General features: G+C 50.5%; 5 protein-coding genes across 5 annotated transcripts; 2 read left to right on the forward strand and 3 right to left on the reverse strand.

Moving 5' to 3' along the window:
* Positions 1-76: 76 nt before the first annotated feature.
* GGI43DRAFT_402848 (chitin synthase class Va) lies at positions 77-6,924 on the reverse strand. Its single transcript, XM_083205725.1, has 3 exons — positions 6,134-6,924; positions 717-5,950; positions 77-650 (listed from the first exon to the last, which is right to left on the reverse strand). Exons 1-3 carry the CDS (start codon positions 6,436-6,438, stop codon positions 619-621), a joined length of 5,571 nt encoding a protein of 1,856 aa, XP_083061863.1. The 5' UTR covers positions 6,439-6,924; the 3' UTR covers positions 77-618.
* Positions 6,925-11,079: 4,155 nt separating this feature from the next.
* On the forward strand, positions 11,080-17,022 carry GGI43DRAFT_433562 (chitin synthase-domain-containing protein; the record flags this gene model as incomplete). Its single annotated transcript, XM_083209761.1, has 3 exons — positions 11,080-11,348; positions 11,427-15,104; positions 15,230-17,022. The coding sequence occupies 3 exons, from the start codon at positions 11,080-11,082 to the stop codon at positions 16,608-16,610; spliced, it is 5,328 nt and encodes a 1,775-aa protein (XP_083061864.1). The 3' UTR covers positions 16,611-17,022.
* On the reverse strand, positions 17,018-18,993 carry GGI43DRAFT_353690 (branched-chain alpha-ketoacid dehydrogenase). Its single transcript, XM_083202300.1, has 2 exons — positions 18,694-18,993; positions 17,018-18,584 (listed from the first exon to the last, which is right to left on the reverse strand). Exons 1-2 carry the CDS (start codon positions 18,870-18,872, stop codon positions 17,426-17,428), a joined length of 1,338 nt encoding a protein of 445 aa, XP_083061865.1. The 5' UTR covers positions 18,873-18,993; the 3' UTR covers positions 17,018-17,425.
* Positions 18,994-19,620: 627 nt separating this feature from the next.
* GGI43DRAFT_402859 (uncharacterized protein) lies at positions 19,621-20,174 on the reverse strand. The gene is made up of 4 exons (XM_083205726.1): positions 20,102-20,174; positions 19,990-20,030; positions 19,864-19,932; positions 19,621-19,785 (listed from the first exon to the last, which is right to left on the reverse strand). The coding sequence occupies exons 1-4, from the start codon at positions 20,114-20,116 to the stop codon at positions 19,695-19,697; spliced, it is 216 nt and encodes a 71-aa protein (XP_083061866.1). The 5' UTR covers positions 20,117-20,174; the 3' UTR covers positions 19,621-19,694.
* A 3,556-nt stretch (positions 20,175-23,730) lies between these two features.
* On the forward strand, positions 23,731-25,910 carry GGI43DRAFT_354209 (C-22 sterol desaturase). The gene is made up of 5 exons (XM_083202303.1): positions 23,731-24,032; positions 24,113-24,263; positions 24,332-25,299; positions 25,372-25,655; positions 25,717-25,910. The coding sequence occupies exons 1-5, from the start codon at positions 23,855-23,857 to the stop codon at positions 25,750-25,752; spliced, it is 1,617 nt and encodes a 538-aa protein (XP_083061867.1). The 5' UTR covers positions 23,731-23,854; the 3' UTR covers positions 25,753-25,910.
* The last annotated feature ends 344 nt before the right edge of the window (positions 25,911-26,254 follow it).

Consider the following 26,254-nt stretch of genomic DNA (forward strand, 5'->3'; position numbering starts at 1 on the left):
ACCAGAACTTACTTCGGCCGCATCTCAAGTATCGTATCACCACTACAACAAGCATTTCACAGACATATGGAGCAAATTTGGAGATAAAGGACCGCTCGACTAATTGAAAGCCATCATGCATATACATATAAAACCCCTTCTCATTCCCTTCTAAACCCATTGAAGAAAAGCTACAGAAATAAAAAGAAGAGACAGGATTCCAATCCGCTCAACGCTTTTGTCATTCCACCGCTTCGCTTCACTAACATGACCAACGCCACTGAATGCAACGCTTGCAACACCCGCGACGCTGTACGGAAGCCACTCGCTGTTGTTTCCTTTTTTTTCCCTTTCTTTTTTTTTATTTGGTTTTTTGAATCCGTGAAGAAATATTAATAGATGTAAGGATGCGTAGATGAGTAAAATATGCCAAATGAGGAAGGCTATTAAGTAGCCTACATAAACAGAACGTTGCGAAAAATGAATCCAAAATACTTCGTGATACACCAGAAACCAAGCATATAGCAAAAAAACTCTATCAAGTATCCAGAAAAGCAGTGGGTCTCCACTGAGGTCCGGGTAAATCGTCAAATTAAAGTGGTGTATAATGCATAGCAACTTGGCACGTGAAAGAGTGCTTTAAAGTTGGCCAGAAAGAAGAGCCTCAGTAGCTAAAGGTTTCGTTAGTCATCGTCGTCATGCGGATAGGGGTGAGGAAGATTAAAGCATAAACATACCACTGTTAATATAGGCTCTCTTAGCATCAAGAGGAACGTCAAAGCGACGTTCCAGCTCTTGCTTAACACCCTTCTTAGTCACAGTCATCAGATCCGCAGTCTTCAGGATATCCCGAATCTCACCCAAGATAGCATCGTCGCTGGGCAGTCCGACCATATCCTCTGGAGAGAAAAACTGGGAACCGCCATACTGGCTCATTCGGTTCATCTCTGAGGGAGCCATAGACATGCGGGACATGTTGCGGGATTCGTACGGCATATGGGGGGCAGACTGCATGAAGCCCGTTGTAGAGGCAGGCCGGCTGGGGTAAGCATATTCAGACATGGCACCATGAGCTTTGGTGCCATAGCTGAAGCCGGAAATTTCCGAGTGCGTGTCATCACGCGAAGTCTGAGTCTCCCATAGCTCGGCTTGGTACTCCTCCCACTTCTTTTTCGGAATGGATGAAGGATCAAACTTGCCTTCATCCGAAATAAGCACCTTCTTACCGTCTTCACCAGCGACAACACGAGTATTACCCCAGGCGAAGTCATCCATGTGCCAGAAGGCATACAGGGGCAGACCAAGACTGAAAACGGGAATAGCAAGGATGTAAATAATCAGCCAGCCAACCATTTCCCACTTGCGACGCAGAATGAAGATGATGGCCTGTAAACCGTAAATGGCACCCAAAAGAATAAAGGCGGTGATGGGCACCGTGCTTGGATGCTGAACAATCCGAACAATCAGGTATACGATATAACCCACAGTCACTGGCGCAACAATGGTACTGAGCAAATCAATAAAGACGACAAAACGCATACTGAAACAGCAGAAACCGCAGAGTTGTTGCATGGGCATAAGCTCAATCAGGTTGTGCACGGTGGAATTGATCCATCGACGTCGCTGAGAAAGGAAAACAGCCCAAGAGTCGGGGGCGATAGTCCAGGCGTGAGCAGTGAAGATGTACTTGGTCTTGTACTTGGAGTGAAACTTGAGCAGCAAAGTAGTCAAGAAACGATCTTCACCCAGGTGCAGCAAATTCTTCATGTGCAGCGTATCGACTCGAATGGTAGAGTAAGCCTCAACAACTTCACGGCTGACGAAGAGTGGTTTATTCGTCTCCGCAGCACGAATACGATACATTGAGAAACAACCAGGCAAACAAGTGACAGAGCCGAATAAACTCTCAAATGCTTTGGACAAGTTGTGAGAAATGTAGTACTCGTAAACCTGGATCATGGTGATGAACGACCCCTTAGCATTAGTCAGGGCCGTCTCACCACACACAGCGATGGTGCTCGTGTCGTTGATGAGAGCGGCAACCATGCGAGTAGCAGAATCCGGAGCAACAACAGTATCAGCATCAATCTGGAACATGAACTCGTAAAACGCCGGGTTGACACCAATGATGTTGCGAATCTGGTGATACATCTCAAGCTCCATGGGGCTCATAGGAAGGTTGTAGTGGACTCGGTTCAGGAAGCGCATCAATACCATCTGAGAATCTCTCTTGCCACGGTTGCCAGGACGCGAAACCTCGGAAGGCTTGCCGATCTTCACAATGACCAGGAATGGAACAATGTGACCTTGCACCTCATAGAGACCGGAGTATACCTTGCCCATGTTGTGCTGTTTCAGACCTTCGCCTAGCGACTCGAAGCTAAGGGGTTCGGGGTCGACAGATTCAGATACACCAAGAATATCGAGGACAATCCTGGGAGTTGGCCTATCGTTGCCCTGACCGATAATCATACCATCACAGATAACGACCAGCAGTTTACGTTTATCGTCATATCGCATCCTAGCAGCAGAGTCAATGGCACGGCGTAGCGATTCTTCGTCTTCGGTATACGCAGGAATCTGGCACATGATGAATTTGTCGAGACCTTCGGGCAAATTTTTGCCACCAAATTGCAAAGCCGCCAAGAATTTGAATCCAATGACAGAGGCAAGCAGGATCGAGATAGCGAGAACCAGATATTCGGCAAATTGACATTTAACAGAGTTTCTGGTGTCGACATTGCCGACATAAAACAAATTGTCCAAGCAGCGCTGCATCCGAGTCTTGCCGGTAACATCGAGCGGGAGATTGTTCCAGTATTTCGAAATATCTTGGCCGGGGTTGAGCTGGAAAAGGGACGTGACTGACGGGTCCATAAAATTGGTGAGAGACTGGTTTGTTGGGGGTGTCTGACCCGGCTTCACTCGTAGGTGACGCCCTCCAGTGAGATACGTAGTCATATCATAGACTTTACTGTTCAGGATTGCAATGTTCTGCGATTTCTTGCCCAGTGTCGATACGTACTGAGCGGTATAACCAATATTGCCCTTCTTGAAGTTTGATTTGAGGTAATACATTTGCTCGTAGAACCAATCAGGTTGGCTAAGGTTGGTGAAGGATCGGAAATCATGGAACTTGGCGTTCGCGTCAGTGTTGCTAATGAGAGCGGGCGATCCAGTGAAGTTTGTCGTCTTGTAGTCAAGAGTCACCGCCTCATCGATCGAGCCATCAACGCCATCGCAGAGTGCGCTGACTTGGACGGGGAACAGAGAAGTAATATCCATGCCGGCATAATTCTCAAGAGTCTGCTGCTTGATTAATGTTTGAGGATAGTGAGATGGGATAAAGGCGCCTAAATCAATGACTATGCCACGAATGGCAGTATACGCGCCATTGCTATGAGCCTTGCCATCGTATGAAGAAAGTTCTGCGGCACTATACACATGCTGAGTTGGACAGATGAGAATAGGGAAGATGGCAGTAAAGAAGACAGCGACACCACAAGAGAACCAAATCAGCAAGTTGATGGCAAACTTTTCACGCCAGGCGATGCGAATATCTTTTCGAGGCATCCGGCCTACCAGCCTGATGAGGAAATCGGGGATGAACCAAGTGAGGGCGAATACTAAGAATAGCCAACGCTTGCGGCTGGGACTATCCTTGTACTCTTCAACCTCGACCATGGATTTCTCGTTGCCTCTCTCAGCCATCTGCGCGCGAGTGTCATGGTTCTTGAACATATCTCCAGTACCAAATGCTGAGGCGCCCGCCTCAGAACGGGCATCGTCGGCGAAGTATCCACTACGTCCTTTCTCACCATAGCCAAGAGGCGTTTGGCCAGCAGACAGGAGCCGCTCTTTGGAGGCGCCAAAGGCGTTATGATCGCCCGGGGTGAGACCCTCGCCTCCTTCGCTATCAAATGCGGACATGGCACCACGACCTGATGCTCCACTGGGAAAGGACAGCTGGGCGATCTCCAGCCAGCAACGCTCGCTCAAAAACACACCTGTGGCGCCAACCGAGACTTCATTGCGAGGCCATTGTCTTTCATCAATCGCTGCTTCTGCTCGCTCGCGCTCGCTGCCCACCAGGAGGGCTTCACTATTTGCCATGCCCAAAAACTCGCCAAAAGGCACGAACAAGCTGAAATCAGCGGAGCGCAACCGCTGGCTGATTTCAGCGATACCAAATGTCTGGACTTGGGTCCGTACACACTTGCTGTCGAACTGGTTGGCGATTCGTCGGTCATTGGGTTTGAGACAGAAGAAGAAGTAAGCATTGGTACTGGGATCCGTAATGGCCTTTTGCACATTCTCAAGAGATGACAGAAACTGGCCAGATGCACCTTGTTCCGATCCTCCCTTGGGCGCTCCGCGCTTGGGTTCGCGCGAATCGCTGTCCTGCGACATCTGATCGAAGTTATCTTGCGTCTGGCGCCGGCCTCCAGCGTTAAGCTTGGGACGACCGCCCTTTCGGACCATGACACTGGGCGCTCGCATCGGTTTCGAGCTAATGGTGGCCTGTACCACAGTTGTGCGCTCCTGCGGATGGGTGACGGTTTGCAAAGCCTCTTGACCAAAAAGCTTGGCAACAAATTCAGATTTTGTGCCATTCATCATGTTCATGAGATCACCAGAGATGATCTCGCCATTCTCTTCGATCAAGCCCCTGACGGGATACTCAACCTCGCCGGCAAAATGCTTGACTGTGAAGCTTGCTGCCAAATTCTCGGTGTGGAAGTTGCTGCCCGGTAGCTTAGCGGTTGCGGAACCAACTTCGATGGCAGGGTTTTTTCCTTCGAAGCGCTTGCGGAGGCTTTCTAGAAGCTGCAAGTCGGTTCTGTTGCGTCGCGTTTGGTCATCAAGAATGCTAAGAAGACCATTCCCAGGCTTCAACAGACCCTTGACGGCATCGGTATTGTCAAAGTAGCTAGTGGCAGATACCGTGACTTCTTCGGTCTCAAACATTTCTGCTTTGCGGTCGAAGAAGTTGTGGAGGGTCATATTGTAAATAGCCTCAGTAGCAGCATTGGTAAGGAGCTGATCAAGCGCAGAACCTGTGGCTGCCTGCTGGGCGAAACCAGGGAAATCGACGATGGAGACGGTGTTGGCGATGCTCTCTTCAGGGGCACAGAGGCGCTGGTTCATACTCTCGACGATCCAGGCAACCAAAAGTGCATAAAGAGTCCTGGCCAGCTCATTTGCGTGAGCACGAGCACCATCGGGGTCAAGCATAACAGTAACTCGCTCCTTGTGAATCACTTTTGTCTTATACCCCAGGGTGGTCTGGAGATCAGCAGCGCTGACTCCGAGGAAGGCAGCGATGATGACAAGCACGTCCTTGTTCTTGACAGCGGTAACAGTATTGCCTCCCTCGTGAGAGAAGCCGCCGCTGTCATCCCCAGTAGCACTCGTGTTATTGGAGGTCTCAAATTCCAGCTGACCAATGTGGAGAACAGTAGCAAGAAGTTGGCAAGTCTCGGCAATGTCACTCTTGGTGAATTCCAACTTCCTCATGGCAGTCTTGAAGAGCTGAAAGCCATCAGCATCGTTGATTCCCACCTTGAGCTGGGTGGGGTGGCCAAGAAACTTCCACCTTTTGCTGCCATTTTCGTTGTCAAATCCGAGATGGGCCTTCTCGGCATCGCTCGTACCGGCCACAAGATAGTACAGGGCATGGTAATTGCGCTCGCCAGTAGGAACATCAGTGATTCTGCTCCTCTCCAGTCGATGATCCAGCAGCTTTCCACCAATGAGAGTCGGGTTCGTGGATGCAGACGTGTCATACTGTAGCTCGAGGAAGAGGCCGGCTCGTGATGCATTTGGAGTTGTGGCAGTTTTTGTCGTGGTAAGGCTGTCGAATATATACACGGCGTGGGACGTTTTGGTCGATAACGGCGTAGACGATTTCTTGAGAAGCGCCGTAACAGTGTGATTTCGATTCGTAGATTTTCCGGAGCCGGATTCTCCCCTATTTAAAGCCCGCCACGTTAGAAATTCTGAGTTTGCGCGTCGTTTGTTTAAGAAATATATAGTTTTCCCCCCGCTATGCTTTATTTATAGCGAGGCAAAAAAAACCTCCCTCCACACATATAAGGAAGGGGGGAAAGCATGCCAGACATAAAAAAAGGGGAAGATTTTAAGTTGTTCTTACAGAAACACAATGGCTTGGTTTTCAGATCGATTCCCAAGCCTTAGCCATGCACGGTCGGCCACATCCTCCGCCGCCGCCATAGCGCTCCCCTCCCTGCCGCCATCTGGTCCCTTTGTGGACGATGTGTATGTGTTCAGGGCGACAACTCCATAGGAAGATAAATTGGTCGTCGGGAGGTTGACATGGAAACGGCTTGCCAGGTGGGCCGTTATCTGAGTGTCAGACTGGAGATGCGCTGGCAACGCTGGTAGAGAATGCTGCGTGTGAGCTCCTCCATTGCCGGCCGCGCCCAGAGGCAAGCTCATGGCCAGGGACGTCTAAAATCTAGTGGGCAATCACCTCCCACCAGATCGCGCCCGTCGCTCTAAAAAGAGCTTCGCCGACGCCAGCAACGATAGCTGGCCGTGAGTGATGAAGTCGAAATAACGTCCCCAACGATCGCCGTGGGGTAACGTTATGGCTATTAAACGGTTTTCGGTGTAAAAAAGGCCTTTGCAACGCAACACGTATGTCAACTCAGTGTAAGTTAAGTGGCTTGATTTCCGGATAGATAGGATAAGGCAGAGTCCAAAAATAACGAAGCGAGCGTGATGTGGAAAGCAAGAGTTCAAAAAGCGAATGTGTTGAGAAAGTGAAACGCCGACGTGGATATTGCCCAAACTCACGGCTGATTGAATTCGCCTGGAGATGTTGTTTCCAAGCAATTGACCTGTCCAGGTAGGAAAGGGGCCTTGTTTTCTTGCTGCCAGCCGCGTACCTGGACAAGCGGCGTGACGAGAGTTGGCTCAGGCGGCATTACGGCGCAGTCCGGCGGGCGCCTCAGCGCAGGTGGCGCACTTTAAACCACACGCCCCCCCTGTCCAGACTCTCTCTACGGTGGACGGCGGGTCGCTGGCAAGTTCGAATTATTTATTATTAGCATTCGTGAGCACAGCCTGCCCTGCCGATGCCCCATACCTACCGTCTGCATGCCTGTCTTGCTGTGGTCGCCGGGAATCAGTGAGCGTGGTCCGGTGCGTGGAGACGGCGTTGAAGGGGGGTAGGGGGTAGGGGGTAGGGGGGACGAGGGTTGAAATATTTGGTCCATATCTACGTGAGCATCCATCAAGAGCGAGGCCCAGCTCTACTTATAAGATCTCGACACAAGCAATTGATGCCATGCTATAGTATTATATGTGTGGTTGCGATACCTGTGCTATGGGCGTGATGTTGAGAGGGAGTGTTTATATATATATATGCCCATGTAGCTATTGTTGGGAGCGGATCTCGTTTATAAGAAATCTCGTTAATAAGGTGTGAGGACCGATAACCGCCAGCCAAAAATCCATAGATACATGTAAGAGACTGCAAGAAATTTTTCCTTTGCATAGGTTAGTAGACAATAGGCGTACAGTAGGCGCAAGTTTGGAAAATGCACCAGTAAATTGATGGATCGAGGGGTGCTTCATCCATCATGAATACCGTCGTGTCTTACATGGTAACAAAGCCCCACGGGCGCAGGAGGAGCTAGCAATACATTCTTTGGGATAGCTGAGGCATGTGAATTGACGCATCTCATCTTTGACCAAGCCGAGTCTTTCGTTGATCCGAAATTACCTACAACATCGGTTCCACGCCCGCCGCCTATCGTGCATGGCCTTGTACACAATCTCTCACATGAACAAAACCATCACACGGATCTCACGGAGCCGCATCGAGCCGTACCAAGTAGACAAAATTCAAATCGTCTAGATCGTTACATCAGCAGCATTAAAAAAAGTTTATGGGCTTAGAATGCATTGGTTTGATCAGCTTACCTGTGCTACAGGCACACTATCAACTTGCTCGTGCCCCTTTTTCCCCCTTACCCGATGCTATAAAAGTTCAATTCAAGCACTAGCCCAAGCCCTAAGATAGCAGCTGCTAGCTTGAGCTGCTAAAATGGCGGCCGTAACGTCTCCAGCTACAGGCGTCCACTAATGTGTGCGTTGTAGTAAACAGCTGGCGTGCGGCACTTGTAGTTGCCCGGTCTCATTCGGTGCGCCAACGCAGCTGGAAGTACCTTGTGGCTACTTCGCCTCTCCGAAGTGGGCCAGGCGATCCGATCCATGCCAGGGACCCTGGGCGGCAAGACTACAGCCACCAGCACTAGCGGTACCTCGAGCTGTGGTGAAGTACTCTGCGCTCTGTGCCCCATAAAAGGTACTTGCAGCCGGGAGTTTGAACTCTGCGGCTGCGAGTTGCACCAAGTTATGAACACAGGCGGCTGCACAGCATAATCTTGTGTCTCTCCCAGTATCCGAGATCAAATTTTCTCGTCGTGCTCCTCCACACCTCGGCGCGCGAGACGGCGTGCCAGACTGCACGCAGCTTCTCCCTTGCCTGGCCTTGCCTAGCCTGCCCAGTCGCTGGCCTGTGCCGGGCTGGCAACAGCTGCCCTGCTGCCGGTGAAAGCGGCCAGCTCCATCACCTCCACGAACGGCTGCTTACGTGCGCGGGTACTGGAACGCACACTTTGCTGGCGCAGTCAATGCCTGGAGCAGAAAATAGCATACAGTAAGAAGCTACTCGTACTTGCAATGCTTCGATCCATTCTTATGCCCGAATCTTTTTTCAGAACAACCGTGAGAAAGGGCCTTTTCCCCAGAGTCCAGTGTTCTGCTGATCCTGACAAAGCTGCCAAGGAAGCTTACCTGCTGGGTGGCCTGACGGACACAGCCTGAGGCTAGGCCTACCAGCGCAGCGTTCTTTTTATAACCTCTTACCCAGATCTTGCCAGAATGAGATCCGATTGTCGTTGGAATACGGAGTACGGAGAGAAATTTTCGGAACACGAGGCGCTTTGTGTCATGCATCCAAGCGTCCAAGTTTGCTTGGATGGATCGTGCTGATCCCAAGTGGCCCAGTGTTAATGCCCCAGCGCCAACGATGCCTGTTACTTGGTCGAACTTGAGAGATGCTACATACGACATCATTCTCGGGGAGGCTTCCGTGCATGACTGACTGCGCAACACCTTTGGCCCCTCCTGACACGAACACTCGCATGTTTTCTTTTTTCCTTCTTTTCTTTTTCAACCTATTCTCTAGTCTTGGCGGGGCAAGATATCTAGTGCCTTGGACGTCGTAGCACCACTTAGCAAGTGTGAAAAAACGTCGTACTACGGAGGAGTATGGAGTATGAAGTATGGAGTATGGAGTATCACTGCAGGGATAATCGTGATCATCGCCAACAGCAGGATAGAGGTGCCATCGTCAAAAGGTTAACATGCGTTCCCCTCCCTGCTGACGGGTCATTAAACGCTGTGGGTGGCACTGATGCCAAAGTGTAGGGTATCAAGCTTCATGCTCAGCGGGCGACATGATGTTACCAGTAAGTCTGAGAGTCTGTCTTTCCTCTTTGCGCGTACTTCGTGTCCGCATATAGACGCTTCTCTGCGTGTCTCTTGTCTCGTTGATCTCATCTCCTCCCTCCTATGCATAGCTTGTTTTCTCTTAACCAATCGGTTTCTGCAGATGGCCCAATGTTGTCGGACTGATCGAGGCTGCGCACGCCGGTAGTGCGAGCGGCTCTTAGCATAGCCGCCCCTCTCAAGAGGAAAAAAAAAAAAAATACGAGTATCCAGGCAGCGCCGTGGTTGGTCACAAGTGGAATCGCCCGAAGACGGGCTCGCAGGCCGCACGCAAAACACAGTGGTCGCAGTCATGCATTTAACCTCGTATTGGCCAGCAGCATATCCGCTGACTCTGGGTCTCCTCAGGAGCCTATTTTGGGGAGCGCACCTCGTACAAGTAGGTATATGCCCGTATCAAGCCATGTTTTCCGCACGGAGAAAAGGCCTGACGTGTGAAATTTCGAATTCAGGTGTGGAATATTCTGCACTCCATAATAATAAATTGCTTCGCTTTGCCCGGAGCGGTAGTAGCAGGGGAATATCGTACAATTGTGGTGCCCAGTAGGACGGTACAGTGCGGAGTATCTCTGTTCGATTGGTGCTATCCCCAGAAAATCTGCTATCCTGATCGCAGCAGAACGCCAGAAGTTGGCAGTGTCAACAACGTGCTGTCAATACTTATAAGCATACACAGATAGCAGCCAAACTAGCTTTGCATTGCATTGCATTATTTCGTGCAATGCAGAGTACGAGGTTTCTCGCTCTAACGCAACTCTAATATCCACGGCGTGCAGCCCATGAATTGCAAGTCGTATAGCTCGTACGGGTTCATCATCTGTACAGTACTGTAATGCTCGCTATCGCCGTACCAGCAGACGCTGTTGGTAGCCGCTAGCCCTTAAAGTTGAAGCCCTAGCGGGAACGGCTTCAGTGAGGCCAACCCGCCACAGTGGCGCCCGCTAGCGTCTAGCTGCAAGCGTGCTCCCTTGTTACCAGCTGTTGTCTTTGTCCTAGCACCGGCCACCCTGGCTCGTGCCTGGTGCGCCCCTGCTCGCTGTCGCCGGCCGGACTTGTTGGGCGCACGCCCTCTCCCCCTGGCCAGCTACCACCCAGCTGCTATTACCTGCACGACGGTCTTGGAAATCCGCCCATGGGCTCAAACTCCATCGTCTGTCGATTTATCCTGCAGACGCAGCCGCTGGGAGACTTTTCCTCTGCTGTTCCCCCCAACCTCCCCTGGTGAGACTGCCTCATTCGCTTTGGCAGCCCTCCTTTCAATCGTTAATCGCAGCATTTGTTTGTTCGCCTTGTATTGTCTATCGTCTGGTTATCCTGTTCTGCATCTCGCTTGCGGAAGAAGAAAGGAGTTGAACTGGCAACCGCGTCTCTGCGTTTCCATCGTCACTCGCTCAGCAGACTCTAGCTTTGTCTCTTTTCCTTATACATCGTTTATTACCTTTCTCCATAATATTGCTTGCTGGCATACTTTAGCGACTGCTTAAACAACACGCGCACCATATCCTACAGCATCGTAACAGCCATCGATTCGAGGGCCTTTTCGCCCACTCCTTCGTCATGGCGAACCGGCTGTCCATGTTCTCCATGGCCTCGGAGGCTCGAGCTGGCGGACCTCAGGCCACCCAGGTCTCGACAACCACCTTGCTCAACTCCATCCACAACATCTATCTCTCATCACAGCCGCACCAGCTAGATGCGAGCACCAGCGTTGTTGTCAACACCTGGCTGACGGCCGCTCAGGGCGGCCCGGCTGTCGATGCTACTCTCGCGTCGCGGGCTTGGGAACATGCCAGGCGGCGTGCTGAGGACGGCTGCATCATCTTGGGGTAAGAGATAGGCGCCTTCTTCGCGAATAAACTACCGCCCATTTATCCACTTCATTCGCTAACGAGTACTTCATCTAGCTCTCTACATCAATCTTCTCCCTCCCTTCTGGTCCCCTTCTTGTCGTCGTTCCCGTTTGCGATTCCATCCAACGTCTACAAGGCTTTAGAGGCCCTCCAGCCGCTTCTTCGATGTGTCACTCCGCAGAACCCATCAGCCCCAAAACAAGCTGGTCTCGGTGTGACTCTGGCCCTGAATCTCGCTGGAAATATTACCGGAGCTTCACTGGCCCTCTCCCAAGGCGGGATTGACACCTCTGCCGGCTTGCTCAACATTCCTGCTGAGGCGGGCTATCGCGCCTTTGATGTCTTCTACTACCTTCTAACCTCGGCCTCAACACCGGCTGAGAGAGAGTTTTTGAGTCTCAAATCAGCATCTGCCTACACCCTCCTGTCCCGGTCTGGCACATACGACCCGCCATCATACCTGCCTACTGCGGATGATTCTGCATCAGCCGATGACTTCCGTCAGGCCCTCAAAGACATTGGCATCAAAGGTTCAGCTCACCGGAACTTCATCTCCACTCTTGCCGGCCTACTCAAGCTTGGTGACACACTTGACTATAGCATTGAATCTGAGGCATTGGAAGAGATCGGCGAGGATGTTGGCGGCCTGCTCGGTATCGATCCCGAGGTCGTCCTTCGCCAGTGCAGCACGGAGGACCGCAAAACTTTGGTTGGCGGATTGTACGAATCCCTCGTTGACTGGGTCATCTCCAAGGCCAATGATGCCATTGCCGCACAGCTGACCCGCATCAAGGATGGTGATGAGTCTCTGGACGGGCAAGGTGTCCGTACTCCCACTTCCAACGAAGATAATGGCGACACTGTCTCCATTACCGTTCTTGAGGTGCCGGACCCTGCTCTTGGCAGGGCACTGTGCATGCGTTCCGTCTTTGATGATACGCAAGGCATCAACTCCGAAATGATTGGCGATGGTTTCGAGATTCCTTCAGCAGGATCTTCCATCTTGAGAGAAGTCCAACAGGCGGTATCTGAAGTTGCACCAGACTTGGGGGTTATGAATGGCCCACAAGGACGTGAGCGACAGCATGAGCTGGAGAAGAGGGAAGTTATCCTGGAGAAGGCTGCGTATGGCGCAGACGAGGGTAGCTTCCTCAAGAAGCTGCTCTTCCCTGTCGAAGGCCAAGGCATCAACCTGGGCAGAGCTGGCCGTATTGATCTCCCCACGGTGCTCAGCTCCAACCGCATGTGGTATCATCTCTGCTTGCACCCAACCGATGATTCACCTGCCAGCCTGGCCGCGCTGCCTTCCATTACGTCTGCTTGGTCGGCCGGCACTGTCTCCCGACAGCTCCGCTCCTGGAGGCTACCAGAATGGGCCAACCGCAGGCATAGAAATCTCGACTTTACTGCCGATTTTGACGTTGACGAATTTGTACACCGCTATGCTCCCCTGGGCTGCAGAGATGGGCGAGAAGGCATCGAGACGTGGATGCTGGAGCGTGGCTGGAGCAACGGCGAAGTCTTCATCGGCAAGGAACGAGTCTGGATTCGCGAGAATGCATGGTGGGAGGCCGAGAGCATGCTAGATGTCAAGCCAGGCGACGAATTGCATCCCATCCATAGCAACCCCTTCAACAGTGGCTTTGACACGGGCTATTCAGGTACCGGAAGCGGCTACTTCCCACCGACTGGCCTGGACAATGGTGTCGGCTCCAGCCGTGACGCACTGGGAGCTCACAACCGCGGCATGAGCCAAGGCAACATGAGCCAATTCACACTCGGTCAAAACCAGATGCCGCATGCCGCGCCATCCATTCACCCATCCATTGCACCTACCATGCGCAATGGTGACTATGGCTTGGGTAACAAGGGTGACCTGTACAAAAATGACGGTTTCTATAACGCAGAGGCTGCTGCCCTCGATCCCGAGCTGGCTGAAGGCAAACAGATTGAGACAAAAGAGGTCGACAATGCCCGTCGAGCCTGGGTCTGGTTCACTTGGGCCATGACCTGGTGGATTCCTTCCTTCCTCCTCCGCTGGCCTGGTGGCATGAAACGCCCCGATATTCGTATGGCCTGGCGTGAGAAAGTCACGCTGTGCATGTTGATTGTCCTGATGAATGCTATCATCGTCTTTTGGATTGTCGGATTCGGACGTGTTCTTTGCCCTAACATGGACAAAGCTTGGAACCGAAAGGAGGTTGCCACACACCAGGGCACCAACGATTTCTACGTTAGCATTCATGGTGGTGTCTATGATATTTCCAAGTTCTGGAAGACTCAGCACAGTGACACAAACGTCAAGACCACTTCTGATGTCATGCTGCCCTTGGCTGGTATGGATATGGACGATTACTTCATCCCTCCTCTGAACGTAGCCTGCCAGGGTCTTGGTATCTTGGATTCCTTTCAGCTATCCCTTAACAACACCGTCCAGTACGTAGTGGCTGTGCATACTTCAGGCCACTTCCAGCCTGATCCTACATCTAAGCTGAGCAACCCCAATTGGTACTTTGACACCTTTGAGCCAGCTATTGAGGAGTTCTACAAGGGAGAATTGGTTTACCTCAAGTCTGATGTTGAGAATCAAGGCAACAATGAGCAGAGGATGTGGGCCATGTATGGCAACGAAATCTATGACTTGACAAACTATTTCTCGACCCTCGCCGTTTATGACAACAGCAAGCAGTCTGTATTCCTTGATAAGGAAATTACTGACTTGTGGGCCAACAATCCTGGAACCGATATCACGAGCAAACTTGACGTTATCCTCAACGACCCCAATAACAACGCCACCGTACATGCCCATCTTGAAAACAGCTGGCTTTGTATACAACGCCTTTTCTTGAAGGGCTACACTGATTTCCGCGTAACCCCTCGATGCGTGGTGAACAATTGGATCCTTCTCTCTTTCACCATTGTTCTGTGTGTTGTCATTTTGCTGAAGTTCTTGTCCGCCCTTCAATTTGGCGGCAAGCGGCGCCCTTCTCCTCAAGACAAATTTGTCATTTGCCAGGTCCCTGCTTACACAGAAGGTGAGGACTCACTGCGAAAGGCACTCGACTCGTTGACGGCCCTGCAATACGACAATAAGCGCAAGCTCATCTGCATAATCTGCGACGGCATGGTTGTCGGAGGAGGTAATGATCGGCCTACGCCTAAGATTGTTCTGGACATCCTGGGTGTCGATCCCAAAGTTGACCCTCCGGCTCTTGCATTCAAAGCTGTCGGTGCTGGCGGTGATCAGCTCAACTACGCGAAAGTCTATTCTGGCCTTTACGAGTACGAAGGAAACGTTGTCCCTTACTTGGTCGTTGTTAAAGTCGGTCGGGAGGCGGAACAAAGCAGGTCAAAGCCGGGTAACCGTGGCAAGCGTGATTCTCAGATTCTTCTTATGAGCTTCCTTAACCGTGTACACCATCGCTCTCCCATGAATCCGCTTGAGCTGGAAATGTTCAATCAGATCAACAATGTCATTGGCGTGGACCCCGAGCTGTACGAATACCTACTCATGGTTGATGCCGATACATGTGTCGAAGAAGATTCCTTGAACAGATTGGTTGCAGCTTGCGCCCATAACGCCAAGATTGCCGGTATCTGCGGTGAGACCAGTCTCGAGAATGACCAAAAATCCTGGTGGACAATGATTCAGGTTTATGAATACTACATCTCTCATCATATGGCAAAGGCTTTCGAGTCTTTGTTTGGTAGCGTTACTTGTTTACCTGGATGGTAAGTAAAATCCAACCAAGGCTTCCCCAACCCAAGATCCGCTACTTTTCTCTTTTTTCTTTTTCTCCTCTTCTCTCATTATTATTGTTCTCTTTTCAATATAACTAACACAAATGTGCGCATAGTTTCACCATGTATCGTCTCAGAACCGCAGAAAAGGGCAAGCCTCTAATCATTTCTGATGCTGTCATTCAGGATTACAGTGTTTGCGACGTCGATACACTTCACCAGAAGAATCTTCTCTCTCTGGGTGAGGATCGATTCTTGACAACTTTGATGACAAAGCACTTCCCCTCTATGCAATATAAGTTCTTGCCGCATGCTCAGTGCAAGACAGCTGCTCCGGAATCGTGGAGCGTTCTCCTGTCCCAGCGTCGTCGATGGATCAACTCCACCATCCACAACTTGGTTGAACTGCTGCGATTGAAGGATATGTGTGGCTTCTGTTTCTTCGGCATGCGCTTCATTGTCTTCATTGATCTCTTCGGTACCATCATTCTTCCTGCGACGTGCGCTTATCTTGGATACATGATCTACAGCGTAGCGACGCACCCGACCTCGTTCCCCCTGTGGTCCATTGTCATCTTGGCTGCCGTTTATGGTCTCCAGGCGATTATCTTCCTCTTGAAAAGACAGTGGCAGCATATTGGATGGATGATCATCTACATCATTGCATATCCCATTTACTCGTTTGCCCTTCCGGTGTACTCCTTCTGGAACCAAGACAACTTCTCCTGGGGTAACACTCGTGTCGTTATTGGAGAGAAGGGCAACAAGCAAGTGGTTGCTGTGGATGACGAAGGCTTCAATCCGAATACTATTCCCCTCCAGCTCTGGGATGACTATGCTCTGACCAACAATCTTCCGGGTCGCCGCGGTAACTACCATTACCAAGAGAAGCAGGACTTTGGCTACAATGAGCAATACGAGATGGACGAAATGAAATCCGTCTACTCTGCCGGCCCTCAAGGCTCAGTCCTCACCGGTATGCACGGACGTAACACATACATGCCTCCTCAGTCTCCTGCACCTTTCGCCGCCAGCCATATCGGCGATCCAGCATATATGAACCGCCAGTCAATGATGTCCATGGGTACTGCGATTCAGGATCGCAGCCAGTCACCGTACTCTGATTTCCCCCAGCGTACTAGCGTGATGCATACCCGAGGTCTATCCAATTTGACTCCATCACCAGGCCTGTCCCCAGGCCTGTCCCCAGGCTTCAGTGGCATGAACCGCTCGTCTTCTGCCATGAGCTTTGGCCGAGGCCATGAGGCAACGCGGTCAACAACTTCGTTCGATTTCAACGGTGCAGCCGGCGGCATCATGTCATCAGATGCTGCCATCATTGAGTCTATACAAGCCGTCCTGCAAGGCGTTGACCTGGACACTGTTACCAAGAAGCAGGTTCGTGCCCTTGTTGAACAGCGCCTCCAGACCGAGCTTGTTGGCGAGCGCCGCACGTTTGTTGACAAGCAAATTGACCGCGAGTTGGAAAATATGTAACGATGCATATGGGCATGGATTGAATGAGGAGGAAATGCAATTAGAATATCGGTGTTTTTTTAATATCTATCTTCGTACTAATCATTCCTTTATTTTATTTTCCGGGACTGTTTGCTCCCTCGTACGATAGTCAACACCACGAATTTTGATCGGATGAAATGCTGTACTTTACGAAGCCACAGAAATCACCACAAAAAAAAGAAAAGAAGAGAAAAACGTTCATTGCATCAGCAAACATTTGATATATGGTAGAGAAACGGCGTTTTTTTATGGGTTTTTTCTTTTAGGAAGAGAAGTTTACCGTCTTTGTTTAAGCTACCATTTGGAAAGAAGAAGAGTTATTGCGTTATGAAATGGAATAATGTGCTTTACCGTAACTTAATTGTTTGGAAGCAACCTGGGCGATGGTCTTCTAAAGCTGACTTTGGGGTGGACACGTTCTCGTTGTAGCGATTGTTTATAACAAATAGTTCATCTTGAATTTGAGAGTTTTTCATATTTTAAATCTTCTAATTATCTTTACTCTTGTCATTATCGGGAGGAAAAGCAGACCGTACGCCATTGAATTCAAATTAAATTAATGATAGACTTTGCAATACTGGATGATGAATAGTTTTTCATTTCTAAGACGAAATAGAATAGTAGAAAAAACAATATCTAAAAGGTGAAATTTTACATACGCTATGAATCCAAGATTCCCTTTTGCTTCGCTTTAGCCAACGTTGGGCACTCTTACGAGAAAGGAAAGTCATATATGCATACAGGTGCCGCTCTCAGCTCAACTACCACAACAACAACAACAGCAGCAGTTCTTGTTACTTTTGGCCCACCTTTCCAACGCCCTTAAGACGGAGATAGACGTCAGTTCCCCATCCATATAAACTCTGGACAGCAATGCCGCCGCCAAAGTACTCAGCATATGCACGGCTCAAAGGCAAGCCGTATCCCAGGCCGGCAATCGAACTTCCCCCGGTGCTGGCAGTAGCAATAGCACTGAGCCCGTCGTTTCCACTGGATCCAGGGATATCTTGATCCTCGGAAAAGGTGGTGAAGGAGTAAGACCAGATATTGGGAAGAACCTCTGGGGGTATGCCGCCACCTCGATCTCGGATGCGGATCGTCACACCCGGGGCGTTATCATCCAGAGGCTTGATGGCGTCGTACGTGAAGGGCCCTAGTTCCTCGGATGGGAGCTTGATATCAGGGAGATCGCCCTCTTGTTGTTTCAATGGCGGTTCCGGGGCCACGGTAACCACAATAGGTTCGGTTGTTTTGCTCTCAATTGATGCGCGGAACGCATTTTTAAGGAGTTCAGTGACGATATACTCCAAATGCATAGGCAGAAACGCAAATGTCGTTTCTGGTTCACCATCGATGATGAGCTTTGGACGTACGCCGTACCGGAGCTCGCAAATATCAGCCACGAAGCCGGCGCAAGAGTCAATCGTTAGCGAAGGCTTCAAAGCGGTGTCGATAACACCGATGTATGTGGGATGCTCAGGGCATGGCGTAGGACTAGCTCCGGGATCGAAATGAGGCTGGCTGCTAAAGTGCAGTGCAATGTGCTGCTCTGAAATGAGGCGAGTGCCAATACGTGCGCGCAGATGCTCATCCAAGAAACGCGTCACTTCGGCCGGGGAAATGTATCGACGACACTCGAGGAAGCCCTTAGCTAGGATAGGGATTGTGTCGGTGTGGGTGGCGACCAGCTCGGCGAGGACATTGGTGAATTTGATTTCGTCGTCGAGGGTGGTGATGGCTCGGCCTTCAGAAGCGGCTTGCCAGTAGGGCAGAAGGATGGATAGAGAGTGCAGGTAATTGTTGTAGATTTGAGAAATGTTTGGGTTAGAGACGACAATGTACGGGAGGTTCTGAAGAGCTTGTAGTCGATGGGCGAGACGAATCGGAGCGAGTGAGAGTGTGAAGTTGGCCGACGACAGAAGCGACCTTTCGGATAGAGGCGGCCTGCCGTGTCTGTACAGAGAAGGAGAGATTGTCAGTCGATATCATCCAGAGCTTACTTGCAACTGTGAAGTATGAGTAGGAGGAAGGGTGAATCCGAGAGGATATTTGCGCCGCCTACCTTACTAGATCCGCAAGGCGGAGAGGATGCTGAGGCAGATTGGCCAATTTGGTAATATCGGCGTCAGAAACATCGTACGCACGGTCAGAAGTGAAGCGCCGTCGCTGGCCCTGCAGCAAGGCTGGGGCTCGAGTTCCGAGTGGCCGCAGCAGCCTCGTGGACTTGATTAAGGCTGTCATTGCAGCATTGGGAGTCGGTTATTGTTCTGGGAACCGAGCAATAGAAGATGCAGCAGAGGACGCCCCGCTGATGCACCACCGCGGCCTGCCTGCGATGATCATGCAAAGCGATGCAAAGTCAGCAGCCTCGTTGTTTACAGGTCGGTAAAGAGAGTTTCGTTCGGTAAGCGGCTGAGCGATCTTCGGCGCAGCCCACTAGCACTTGGCCTTGGAGTACTATAACAGATTCAGTAGGCCACCTATTAATACGGTTTCTGCACTACTAAGTTAGTGGTCGTGTACGGATATAGTGTAAGTGATATAGTAGCAGCACTAGTCGATTCCTCTAGAAGCTTGGCCAGTTGCGCGATGGCGGTTATGCTCGCCGTAATCAGCCGGTCAGCCGATAAGGCTAATGACGGCACAGAACCAACCAAGCCGGACTTTACCTGGCAGGCTGAACAAGTTGCGCCAACTTGGTGGCATGAAGCTCCTAATATCGTCATATACACATCTTTATAATAATGTCTTGGATCTGTAACATAGGGAAGAAATCAAGCAGTCAGTCACGCGACGATAACAAAATTGCTGCTGCTGCTGTGTACTCTTAACCCCCACTCTTATCGACTTACGTCACGTCACCAGAAGGAAGCTAAAGGAGGGGGATATGGCGGGGCAGCGTCAATAGGTACCGCAGCGGTTGTTTACTTTGGGCGTCACTGTCACTGTCACTGCCAACCCAACTGTGGCTCTGTTCACTGTGAAGTAGAAAATTCTATGTTTATTTCCCTTCTAGTGTAGGCAAGCCATTGTAGGTATCGTCAAGTCGTCGTAAAGCTCTATTTACTGCGTCCTCATCTCAGCGTCGTGCTCAACGGCCTTAACCCCCGGCTCTTGGTCGAGAGTTGAGACAGTGCCTTCGGGGTAAGAAACGCTAGATTGCAGCACGTCCATGTTAGTTAACCAGACACAACGATTATTTGACAGTCGCAGGAAAAGGTCGTAGACTCACGCGAAGGCCTTGATCAAGGAGTATTCCTGGGTGATCTTGCCACCGGCGTCGGTGGCCTTCTTCTTGGCTCTGGTTTTGCGTCAGCGTGGCGGTTCGTATCTCAGAGAATGGGCATCTGCTACTCACGCGGCAACCTGCGCATCCGAGGCATCGTCGTGAAGGGTAACCTATGCAATAAAAAGGGACATCAGCAACTATACCGCCAGACAGAAGTCCAAGTCTCCATCATAAGACTTACAATGTAAGCGGGCATCTTGGGCGAGTTGGTTGTTGATAGTGGTACGTGATATGATGGAGTTGTGGCGTTGTTTGATGCGGAGGGGAAATAGAGGATATTAGTATTAGCACCTGGCTGCCAATATCGATACGTCACCTCCTGCCAGCCAGCCACACTCCTTAGCCTCCTCCATCCGCAGCCAAGTATCATGTAAGCAGATGGGGATTGACACGCACGTATACCTAATTCCTACTATAAACCAAGGTCTGATTCATTTATTTACTAGTAATACTAGAGATGAGACAGCCTTGCTAAGATGTCGACGCCTCTAGTGGCGGTAGGCCAATAGGCAAGCTAGGCGTAGGCTGTGCTTGCGACGTACTTGGCTACGCAGGGAAGCACACCACGACGTCGGCGGCTTTGATGACGTAGTTTTGCTCTTAAAGCTGGTGTTCCTAGCTGCTTTGGCTATCAGCTGCTCAGCTTGCTTTACACAGGGCTGTAAATATTACATAGGCCAAGCCAGCTATAGGCTTTGGTGCGATGTGATGTGTTGGTATAAGCTGACCTACAACAAGATCAACTAGGTTGGATGCCTGTCCACTCTAATTTCGCTGCTATGTGAGGTCTCGTCATATTACAGACATGTTACCGTTGCTATGGTCAGCATTTTCATCGTGTATGGATTAAGCTGTGGTTATCAAAGTCATTACATACTCTATAGTTAGCCTATTGAGGACGGGCGAGGGCGGCAACAATAGATTTCATCTGCCACAACCACTCTTCGTTTTGATGAGGTATTCGAATACCAAACCCAACAATTTCAAGAATTCAAGGCCAAATATATCCTTTGCATCATCAACATCCAGCTGCTCATAGGCAGTGATACACAATAGCTGCCTCCTGCGACATGCGTTCATCGCCTACCCTAGAGATTGAACGCCCGATTACGTAATCGCCATCATTCTTCGTATAAGAGATGGGCAAACATCACAGCGGCTGCTAGAGATTCATTTGTGCCCAACAATACCCCCACTAGCATCATCAGCAACTGCATGCAAGCAGCAGCTGCCTTACGTATATGAGTATGGGGTGCGTTTTGCGGATATTACAAAGACCACCCATGCTTGCAGCCGGATATAAGTAAGCAATTTGTTATATGGGGTAGTCCCTGGGATGAAGGTATGAAAGACGCATGAACAGCCCAAAGGACAATAAAAAGCCACCCAAAGTACATTTACTCAGTCACCAGGTCTTGAATGACCCCGATCATAAAATTCCCTGCTGGGGAGATCCGGAAAAGAAGCCCGAGCAAGGGGCGGCTTTGCTCTAATTGCTCAATCGGGCATTAGGTCACCGAAGAATAAGAACCAGAAGCATGTTTTGACCAGGAGGCTATTGTCAACTTTAATCAATGCCTCTATGACGGCGATTCAGCCGCTTACCATTTTGAGCTGAAGCTGAATCAAGCCAATCGCGGCATGGCTGTTACCAGAAGCAGCATTGTCCAATAGCACAATAAAATCTATATTCCCTGTATGTCATTGGGGCCTGCAGTATATTGGGACACTGTCTGCCGCATTGCCCATGGCCCATGGCTGGCGATATCGCCTCCGGACAGCTCGGGTTCGGGCTCGGACTCAGGCTGGCCAGCATCTGAGCACACAATCACGGCGCGCAGGTTAGGATATTCCCGTCAATACTACTGGCCCAAAAAGAAGCCAAAATATTAAGGCCAGGGGAAATATGCGGAGCGAAAGCAGCCCAAAAGCGGGACGAGCTCCGACTAGAGGCTAGAAAGGCTTATTCGTATTCGTGTTCGATACGCGGAGGGCGGTGGGGTAAATCTGTGAAAGTCGATTGGCTGCGCATGCTCAGAGACGCCCCAACAAATTCTTCTTTCAGCGGCGTGTTGCCTTTTGCGGCACGCGATGCAAGGGATGCTGGCAAAAGGGCGGCTGCTATTGGTGGGTGGCAGCACAGGAACGAGATTTTGATCTGATAGTGTGAACGAATTCGAATGCGCGCCGATGCTAGTGGGATTTGCCGTTTGCTGCTGCTCGTGCGAGGAGTAGCCCTTCGTACTACGACGAGCACAGAGCGTAGCAGTCTGACACTCTGTCTCGATAGAGGATACTTGTAGGTACTTGCAGAGGATGCAGGGCCCCTTTTTCTTAGGTTCCCATTGACGAGCAGGGTGAGAGGCGCTGGTTGATTGATACACGTACTGCACTACTCTCTATACAAGCACCGGTATGAGAGAATCAGCATGAGCCCGCGACAGGTCCGAGAGTCTGCGATGGCTTCGCTCGGAGATGAGGAACGCGGGAAATAGCTTCCGGCACGCATCATCGTACGAGTTTTCTTACAAATAACAATAGTCGGTCAACGTGGCCGAGAGAATGGAATTGGCGTTTAAGATTAGCAATTACTACTGCCCGTGGACGAAGACAGCAGCTATACCCTTTCAGCCTGCGTAAAGCATGGCACTGGGGCCTCAATGGAGCAATGCGGGCGGTATTCTACTGCCTGCTTAGGGTGCCTAAACACAGATATTGCCTGTAAGATCAGAGGCTCAACTTACTGTAAATGCGTCATCGAGCCCACTGGTGCGTGCTGTACCTTTCCGGAATCTGCGGAGAGATACCCAGCAGCAATAAAAGCCCCCTGGTTGTTTGTGACAAAACTATGGCAAGCCTCGCCACGCTGAGCAATTGTATCGTAGCTGAGCCGGGACCTGTAATTTGCACTAGTATTTCCGAGCTAGGATCCGTTGACGGATACGCGATACACGCTTGATAGACGAGTTAAAAGGTGGGCTTTTTAATTAACGGGTACATTGTGCTCTTAGAGCGACGTCAGGCCTAAACCCGAGGGCCCCGCGGAGCATTCGTTACGGAGGCCAGGGCCAGGATAATCTCTCCAATAGTACTGACAGTAGAGTTACTAGTACTGGCAATACGATGACTGTGAGAAACGAGAGAGAAAAAGAGACAGAGTCCTCATACCAATGCAGACTATTAGAGTAGGGAGTATGGAGTACTTACACTGTTGATCCACGGCAAGCCATGTTGTCTTTTTTCGACGCTAAATCGATAAGAAAAAAAAAGAGAAAGACAAGATTAAAATTGGCAGGGGACCGGTGCAATCAAGCGCACAGGGGAGGGATTAGCTGCATCTTCCGAGTCGTGGAGCACGGCCGTGGGTCTCCTCTGATTCAATCTTTGAATACAAAGGAAAAAAACTCTCTTTGGCGACCAGGATTCACCCCCGTCAGCCTCTCTCGCTCATGCGCGCAGCTGTGGGATCTGCTTGTCAATGCCACACACACGCGCAGCAACCCAATTGACGGCAACCCTTCGGACCCTGGTGCGGAGTTTCTGCTGGTGATTGCTTGTACCTCCAGGTACTTCTGTATATCGAATTCGAGCACACCGTCCTCGTGGGTCAGGTCCAATTACTAAAGCGACTCGGAGTTTAGTACTAATTCAGAGGTGCTAGTCGCACGAAATACTGCCCTTCTAAACTCCAGACGGCTTTGGGCCAACGGCTTTTTTTCTTTCTGCCCCCCTGTCGGCCCTCCATTCTTTTATATCCCCATCGCCGTCACTTCGCTGGCCCCCGTCCGTTCTCTCTTTTGAAGGTAGCCGTAGCTCGGACGCATACCAGACATCCAAGTTTGGTGGCAGTGCGATAGTATCGCGTCCGATAGAGAGCTTGCGACCCAGCACAAGAAGAATAGCTCGACACAGCTTCTTCTGCCTTTAGTCAACCATGGAGGCCGTCAATGCCACCAGGGCGTCCTCAGTCCTGACGTCTGTTCTCGCCAATTCGAAATATGTCAGCGCCAACCTTCCTCCTCAGCTGGACTATGTGATCGAGACCATCTCTACCGCGGGACCATGGACTTGGCTGTTCACCGTCCTCGCCCTCTGTGTCGCCTATGACCAAAGTATGTTGTTCGCTTTTTCGTAGCTCATAGTGGCTCGGTAGCAAGTTGATCCCGACTAACGAGTGCTTGCTATTCAACAGTCAGCTATCTTCTTAACAAGGGCTCTATTGTTGGTCCGGCATTCAAGACGCCTTTCATTGGACCTTTCCTGCAGTCCATGGACCCCAAGTTTGAAGAGTACTATGCCAAGTGGCTGAGCGGCCCATTGAGCTGTGTCTCTGTTTTCCACAAGTAAGATTGATTGCCTGGGCTTGATACACTTTAATTAGTGACTGGGACTGACATTGGATTTTTCGCAGGTTCGTCGTTATTGCGTCCACTCGCGATATGGCTCGCAAAGTTCTCAACTCCCCCATGTATGTCAAGCCTTGTGTCGTCGATGTCGCCCACAAGCTCCTCGGAGCGGACAACTGGGTTTTCCTTGACGGAAAGCTCCACGTAGATTTCCGCAAGGGTCTCAACGGCCTCTTCACCCGCAAGGCCCTCGCCGACTATCTTCCTGGTCAGGAGGAGGTGTACAAGACATATTTCAAGCGATTCCTCGACATCACCAAGGAGAATGACGGCAAGCCAGTTCCTTTCATGCCCGAGTTCCGTGAACTCATGTGCGCCGTCTCTTGCCGCACCTTTGTCGGTCACTACATCTCCGATGAGGCCATCAAGAAGATTGCCGATGATTATTATCTCATCACCGCAGCTCTTGAGCTTGTCAACTTCCCCATCATTCTTCCCTACACCAAGACCTGGTACGGAAAGAAGGCGGCCGACATGGTTCTGGCTGAATTCGCCAAGTGCGCTGCCAAAGCCAAGGTTCGCATGGCTGCTGGAGGAGAAGTCACCTGTATCATGGATGCCTGGATTTTGGTCATGATCCAATCCGAGCGTTGGCGTGAGGCTGAGGCCAAGGGCCTGTCCACTGAAGATTTGGTGAAGCCTTCACCCATGGTGCGCATGTTTGGAGATTACGAGATCTCCCAGACCGTCTTCACCTTCCTTTTTGCCTCTCAGGATGCCACCAGCAGTGCCGCTACATGGCTCTTCCAGGTTACAGCTCAACGACCTGATGTTCTTGACCGCATTCGAGAGGAAAACCTCAAGGTCCGCAACGGCGATATCAATGCTGAGCTCAACATGGATCAACTCGAGTCTCTGACCTACACCCGTGCCGCCGTTCGAGAACTCCTCCGATACCGCCCACCAGTCCTCATGGTTCCCTACCTGGTCAAGAAGCCGTTCCCCATCACCGACACCTACACTGTTCCCAAGGGTAAGCCTGATTCTGAGCCTGGTTCATAGTAAAAGATTGTGTGCTTCGAATGCTGACATTTTTATCCGATAGGCTCTATGTTGATTCCTACGACGTACATGGCTCTGCACGATCCCGAAGTCTACCCCAACCCCGACTACTACGACCCTGAGAGATACTTTTCAGGCGATGCTGAAGTCAAGGGTGCCAAGAACTACCTGGTGTTCGGAACTGGTCCTCACTATTGCCTCGGTCAACTGTATGCCCAGCTTAACCTGGCTCTGATGATCGGAAAAGCATCTGTGCAAATGAACTGGACTCATCACGCCACGCCTCTCTCAGAAGAGATCAAGGTGTTTGCAACCATCTTCCCCAAGGTAAGACATGATCAAAATAGAGAACTGGAGATGATTGAACACCTGGCTAACAATAATATAGGATGACTGCCCCCTTACTTTTGAAGCGAGGAAATAAATCGAAAACACACGACGAAATGAAGATAAAAAAAAAGGGTGAAGACTGTACAACAGCAGTCAGCGGCGCATTATACAAACGTAGCCTTGCGATATCGAAGCGATACATGATCGTCCGGTTGGCGAATGCCATTCATGGCTATAGACGGCGTTTTCTTTGCACATGGCATTTGTTAAGCACTGAGCTGCTTTGAAGAAGCTTTTAATAATAGGGAGGAGTTCAGGATTGGTCTTGCGTAGGAAAGGAAAGGCAAGGCTTTAATGGGGGGATGGTACATAATTTTAATACCCAATCATCAGTGTATATATATTTTTTGTTATCCCAGCCGTGGCATAATTCCCCTCTGCGGCTGGGCGCCATGAAGAACATCAAGTTTAGCTGATGGAATGAAAATAAAAGGAAGAACAATGTCAACGAGCTGTCTGTTGCCTCTGGATAAAGTTAAGTGAGATTTATGTGATGATTTATGAGATGCAAATCCCGCGGCAATATTTCGTGTAAT

Source organism: Trichoderma evansii (assembly GCF_050947405.1).
Source record: "Trichoderma evansii strain SZMC 28006 chromosome Unknown GGI43scaffold_7, whole genome shotgun sequence".
Taxonomy (NCBI): domain Eukaryota; kingdom Fungi; phylum Ascomycota; class Sordariomycetes; order Hypocreales; family Hypocreaceae; genus Trichoderma; species Trichoderma evansii.

Coding starts and splice junctions, on each gene's coding strand:
- GGI43DRAFT_402859 (XM_083205726.1), bottom strand. Junction 19,933..19,989: donor TCGGATGCGCAGGTTGCCGC/GTGAGTAGCAGA, acceptor ACGCAAAACCAG/AGCCAAGAAGAAGGCCACCG. Junction 19,786..19,863: donor TCCTTGATCAAGGCCTTCGC/GTGAGTCTACGA, acceptor GCTGCAATCTAG/CGTTTCTTACCCCGAAGGCA.
- GGI43DRAFT_354209 (XM_083202303.1), top strand. CDS start 23,855: ATGGAGGCCGTCAATGCCACCAGGGCGTCCTCAGTCCTGACGTCTGTT. Junction 24,264..24,331: donor TGTGTCTCTGTTTTCCACAA/GTAAGATTGATT, acceptor GATTTTTCGCAG/GTTCGTCGTTATTGCGTCCA. Junction 25,656..25,716: donor TTGCAACCATCTTCCCCAAG/GTAAGACATGAT, acceptor ACAATAATATAG/GATGACTGCCCCCTTACTTT.
- GGI43DRAFT_402848 (XM_083205725.1), bottom strand. CDS start 6,438: ATGAGCTTGCCTCTGGGCGCGGCCGGCAATGGAGGAGCTCACACGCAG. Junction 5,951..6,133: donor AACCAAGCCATTGTGTTTCT/GTAAGAACAACT, acceptor GGCTTTAAATAG/GGGAGAATCCGGCTCCGGAA. Junction 651..716: donor GAGAGCCTATATTAACAGTG/GTATGTTTATGC, acceptor CGAAACCTTTAG/CTACTGAGGCTCTTCTTTCT.
- GGI43DRAFT_353690 (XM_083202300.1), bottom strand. CDS start 18,872: ATGACAGCCTTAATCAAGTCCACGAGGCTGCTGCGGCCACTCGGAACT. Junction 18,585..18,693: donor CGCCTTGCGGATCTAGTAAG/GTAGGCGGCGCA, acceptor TTCTCTGTACAG/ACACGGCAGGCCGCCTCTAT.